General features: G+C 46.1%; 1 protein-coding gene across 1 annotated transcript; it reads right to left on the reverse strand.

Annotated features, from left to right (window-relative positions):
• Positions 1 to 303: 303 nt before the first annotated feature.
• On the reverse strand, positions 304 to 528 carry LAESUDRAFT_763897 (uncharacterized protein; the record flags this gene model as incomplete). The annotated part of the gene is made up of 2 exons (XM_040913350.1): positions 304 to 446; positions 504 to 528. The coding sequence occupies 2 exons, from the start codon at positions 526 to 528 to the stop codon at positions 304 to 306; spliced, it is 168 nt and encodes a 55-aa protein (XP_040758932.1).
• Positions 529 to 698: the final 170 nt, after the last annotated feature.

Consider the following 698-nt stretch of genomic DNA (forward strand, 5'->3'; position numbering starts at 1 on the left):
CAATAGACTCCAAACCGATCACCGTATGTTTTCAATGGTCTCTTCCTATATGATGCATTCGAGCGAGATTGGTCAAACTGCGCAATGGAAGTACGCGAGCAAAGAACAATAAAGGCAGTGGCAGGCACGTCAAGCATGATCAATGAAACATTGGAGGACCACGTGGAATTGAGGGAACTCACAGGTTGCGTACCTCTGAACGTCACTGACAAATGACGAGACAGCAGGACAGGCAATCTGTATCGAGGCGAAAATGCATGTATATCATTCGTCGAGCATACTCATGACCTATGAATACTACCTTCAACCGGAGGAGAGCAGTAACCAATTGAGGGATGCAACCATGCACACTCTGAGATGTCTCCCGAATGTGCAAGCAGCAACCGGCGGCCAAGGTATAAAGAAACAGAGCACATCGAATAAGAACACGTTAATAGCGAGAAGCACTGTGAACGAACGTCAAACTCAGAGCATAGACCATTTAATAAATGCCAACTACTCACCATGCACCGCCGCAAGGAAGTACATAATTAAGTGACGTGAGCATATATAAAGCAATAAGTACACGCTAACAGCGAGAAACACTGCAAATCAACGTCGAAATCATTACAGACTACTCACCATGCACTGCCGCGAGGAGGTACGTGTTGGAAGTCATACGGACTTTATGTCCAGTGGGACACGGACTTAGACATTCC

This window comes from Laetiporus sulphureus (assembly GCF_001632365.1).
Source record: "Laetiporus sulphureus 93-53 unplaced genomic scaffold LAESUscaffold_64, whole genome shotgun sequence".
NCBI classification, from domain to species: Eukaryota; Fungi; Basidiomycota; class Agaricomycetes; order Polyporales; family Laetiporaceae; genus Laetiporus; species Laetiporus sulphureus.